The 4,056-nt window shown below is 55.7% G+C and overlaps 1 protein-coding gene across 1 annotated transcript; it reads left to right on the top strand.

Annotated features, from left to right (window-relative positions):
• The first annotated feature begins 902 nt into the window (after positions 1–902).
• Positions 903–3,858, top strand: EVX2 (even-skipped homeobox 2). The gene is made up of 3 exons (XM_054381373.1): positions 903–1,326; positions 2,417–2,670; positions 3,214–3,858. The coding sequence occupies exons 1-3, from the start codon at positions 903–905 to the stop codon at positions 3,856–3,858; spliced, it is 1,323 nt and encodes a 440-aa protein (XP_054237348.1).
• Positions 3,859–4,056: the final 198 nt, after the last annotated feature.

Below are 4,056 nucleotides of genomic sequence, written 5' to 3' on the forward strand. Positions count from 1 at the left end.
GTGAAATACTAGATTATGTGAATTTTTTTTTAAACCTCCAGGCAACTGCTCTAGGTGCACTCGAATAGGTGCGTGCCAGCAGCACCTGTCTTATCAAGTCTGGGCATAAGATTCGGGCGCGTGAAGGGTTGCTTGGGGGTGTCAGTATAAATTACTAAATAAAAGTGTTAATGTTGTCTGGAAATAGGAAGGAAAAGTAAAAGGATAGCAGCGGCAAGAAGTTCTTGGTCCTCTGGTCCAGCATTTTCTCACGTTGAGATCTAAAATCGGTCTCAGAAATAATAAGAAAGAAAAGGATTATCTAATACTTAGCATGTAGTTCTGTCCGAGAACAAATGAGAAAGAAGCTGCATCATTAGGACCTAAAAGGCAACAAAACAAAAATCAGAGCATAATGATGCACCTAAATGAAGGGGGAAATGTTGCACAGCTCATTTTATTAATCAGACTGTCAATTCCACCCCAGAGGCCAAACCCCAGAGCAATTCAAGCAAGATCTGATCAAGCTAAGGACAAGAGCTTTACTCCTCACTTCTTGTCTTTCTTTCTTTCCACCTGGATATATTTGTCTGCTCTGAAGCCGCCTTCATTATCCACTGACAGGAGCTTGTATTTATTTGCTTATAAACCTGTTACAATAAATGATTATTCGAACAGCGTCATTCGTACCTTAATGACGAGCACCACTTTTTGATGAATGACATTTCGGGCTAGAAAGGATGTATGGGTCATTTTGACCAGTCATTCTCTCGCTTTGGCATCCCACAATTTTTACGCCTCCCTCAAAAAGAGATAATAATATTTAGAGACACTTGCCGGGCTGAATGTGAATTAGCCCCTGCTGCAGCTCATCATTAGTACAGGACCAGCCCTGCAACTTTGACATTTTTTATAAAGCTGAGATGATGGAAAGAATAAGAAAAGAGATGATCCTGATGGAGAGAGGGCTGCACAGCCCTACAGCTGGCAAAAGGCTCTCAAATTTGTCAGACTCAGCTGGAAATGCGGTGCTGGAGGCCCTTGAAAATTCTCCGCACAGTGGTCGCCTCAGCCCGAGACTGACTGCCGCCTCCCTGCACAGCGCTATAGGGGACATCTCTGGCAAAAGCAAATTTGAAATAGACACTTTATTCAACCTTCAGCATCCCGGCAGTGAAAGCACCGTCTCCCCCGAAATACCACCGTCGGAAAGCAGGAAGAAAATCAACCTTTATTCCGAAGTTGCTCAAGAGGCAGATATGAACAGTGATGTGGAGGTGGGCTGCTCCGCGCTCCGCTCCCCAGCCAGTCTGACTGCCTCCCAGCTGAAGGAAAACAGTAACAAAGGTAACTCTTCCTCTATCCTCTCCATCTCAGTCCTGCACTTTGCAAATCGACTTTAAAAAACAAAGCAAACCTATTGCCAACCGCAAAGTTGCTCGCCTCTGCACCGGTGCTCTCTCTTCTGTGAAGACAGAGCTCCAGGCTGTAAAATATTATTGCGATTACTGTACTATCCTGATAGCCAAAACATACTGCCCGGGCAGTTCCTCTGCGGGTGAGTGCGTGTGTGCATGCCCAAATACATTGGTATGTAGATACATAATCAGAATATATGTGGGCACAAATATCCACCCACCTATATTTAGGGAAGCTTTCTCCTTATTTTTCCTCGTGCTCTTGGAGATCTCTGTGTCTCTCTAGCTGTATATATGTGTATATGCATACATAGTTTAGACTACAGAGAGAGAGAGGAGTGAGAGGAAATTGTCCATATTTGTCTTGTCCATGTATGTCCTTCACTGTGTATATGCAACGAGCCGTCTGTGTCCACCTTGGGGTAATTGGGCATTGTTCACTTTTCCTCTGCTTGCAACAGTGGGTTTGAAACAGCCTTGTTCCCTTCACCATGCTTTGCGGGGCATGGCGATGGAACGTGGTTATTGCTGTAATTGGGGAGGGGGAGCCAGGTGAGCTGTACATTTGTAAGGGGCCACAGTGCATGCCTTTTTGCCAAATGTGCCAGAGAAAGGAAGGGATCCTCGACGTAACAGTGGAGGAAAGGAAAAAAAAAATAAAAAGGCTTTTATGGCTGTTCTTATTTCGTTCGTCTCAAACGAAATTAGGAACTGCAGCCGACCGGGACAAGGCTAGCGCCGAGCCCGGCCTTGCCTTCGCCCCCTCTCTCCGGGACTCAGCTGCCCTGCAACCATCAAACCCGCCCCGTCCACGGGGAACGACGTGGTTATGAAGTGACTCGGAAAACTGCCCCCCCAAACCAGCCCCCCAAAATTCAGCGTTATCGATTCTGTGAGCGACGGAGATCCGCAAGGTCGACAGCTGGCCTTGAGGGCAGGCGGGGAGGGCTCGTTCCTACTGTGTGGGTTTGGGGGGCCGCGCTCCTGCCCGCTCTCACCCCTGTGCGCTCGCCCCGCAGGCTACGCGGAGAGCAGCCCGGCGCCCAGCACCCCTACCGCCGCTCCCACCGCCCCCATCGGCAGCCTGCACAGCAGTGGCGGGGCGCTGGGAGGCTCGGCGGCGGGGGCCGACCAGGTGCGTCGGTACCGCACCGCCTTCACCCGCGAGCAGATCGCCCGGCTGGAGAAGGAGTTCTACCGTGAGAACTACGTGTCGCGGCCGCGGCGCTGCGAGCTGGCCGCCGCCCTCAACCTCCCCGAGACCACCATCAAGGTACGCAGCGTCCTGCGCGCTCGGATCGCCCGGCCCCAGCACAGTGCCGCGGAGCTCGGCTTCCTCGAGCCTGCTGCCGGCCTGGCTCCAGGACTCGCCGGGCCCTTTGCTGCGATCAGCCCTTGTGTCCACTTGCTTCTTCGCACAAAACACATTGATTATATTTAAAAAAAATTATTTTCCTAATTTTTATCGCCCTAGATAAAATAAACGCAGCCATTGTACATGGAAGGATGAGCGCGTCAGTACTGTAAAGACGTAGTCCGGGGAGGGGGAAGGGGAGGGGAAGCGGATGGCTCGTGGGGAAAGCCTTTATTCAGATGGAAGTGATACCCTGCGCGCCGAGAGGGATGGTGCCGACCGCTCCCTTCGGGCAAGGTCACAGGGCGACGGCTCGGGACAGGAGAAGGGTCACCGACTAGCGACGCGGCAGGCCTCGCCGTGTTGGCAGTGGGTGTCGGTGGGTGCCCTCCGGTGCTAGCGGCGGGAGCGGGTACGGCGGGCCGTGGATCTGAGGCTGCATGTGCTTGTCTCTCCGCGCAGGTGTGGTTCCAGAACCGGCGGATGAAGGACAAACGGCAGCGTCTGGCCATGTCTTGGCCCCACCCGGCCGACCCCAGCTTCTACACCTACATGATGACCCACGCAGCGGCGACAGGCAGCCTGCCCTATCCCTTCCACTCCCACGTCCCGCTCCACTATTACCCGCACGTCGGGGTCACCGCTGCTGCCGCCGCAGCTGCCGCCTCGGGGGCCGCCGCCGCGCCCTTCGCCACTTCCATCCGCCCGCTGGACACCTTCCGCGCCCTCTCGCACCCTTACTCCCGCCCCGAGCTGCTCTGCAGTTTTCGACACCCTGGCCTCTACCAGGCGCCGGCCGCCGGCCTCAACAGTAGCGCGGCCGCCTCGGCGGCAGCGGCGGCTGCGGCTGCGGCGGCGGCGGGTTCGGGGCCCCCTGGAGGCTCTGCGCCCTGCTCTTGCCTCAGCTGCCACAGCAGCCAGACAGCGGCGGCAGCGGCAGCGGCGGCCTCGGCGCTGGGATCGCGGGGCTCCTCCGCCGCCGACTTCCCCTGCACAGCAGCGGGGCAGCGCTCTGAGAGCGGTTTCCTGCCTTACTCGGCCGCCGTGCTCAGTAAGGCCGCCGTCGCATCGCCGGACCAGCGGGAGGAGGCGCCGCTCACCAGATAACTATCCCGGCCCGGGCCCGGGGGCAGGGGGCGTTTTTCTACGGGGTGGGGGGTGTCATGGGGAGAGGCCAAAAAGTTCCATCTATTTTTTTATTGCTGACCTCCCCGCCGCGGTGGTGCAAGAATCTTGCGCCTCCGCGGGGGTAAGCCCCGCCGTGCGCTGCCGGTCGCCGCCGGCTCCGCGGGGCTGCAGGCGGAC

Source organism: Indicator indicator, chromosome 5, assembly GCF_027791375.1.
Source record: "Indicator indicator isolate 239-I01 chromosome 5, UM_Iind_1.1, whole genome shotgun sequence".
NCBI lineage: Eukaryota > Metazoa > Chordata > Aves > Piciformes > Indicatoridae > Indicator > Indicator indicator.

Bases quoted from the DNA above. Each gene is read 5' to 3' on its own strand.
- EVX2 (XM_054381373.1), top strand. From the start codon at position 903: ATGATGGAAAGAATAAGAAAAGAGATGATCCTGATGGAGAGAGGGCTG. The intron at 1,327-2,416 runs GTAACTCTTCCT...CTCGCCCCGCAG, and splicing joins GAAGGAAAACAGTAACAAAG to GCTACGCGGAGAGCAGCCCG. The intron at 2,671-3,213 runs GTACGCAGCGTC...CTCTCCGCGCAG, and splicing joins TCCCCGAGACCACCATCAAG to GTGTGGTTCCAGAACCGGCG.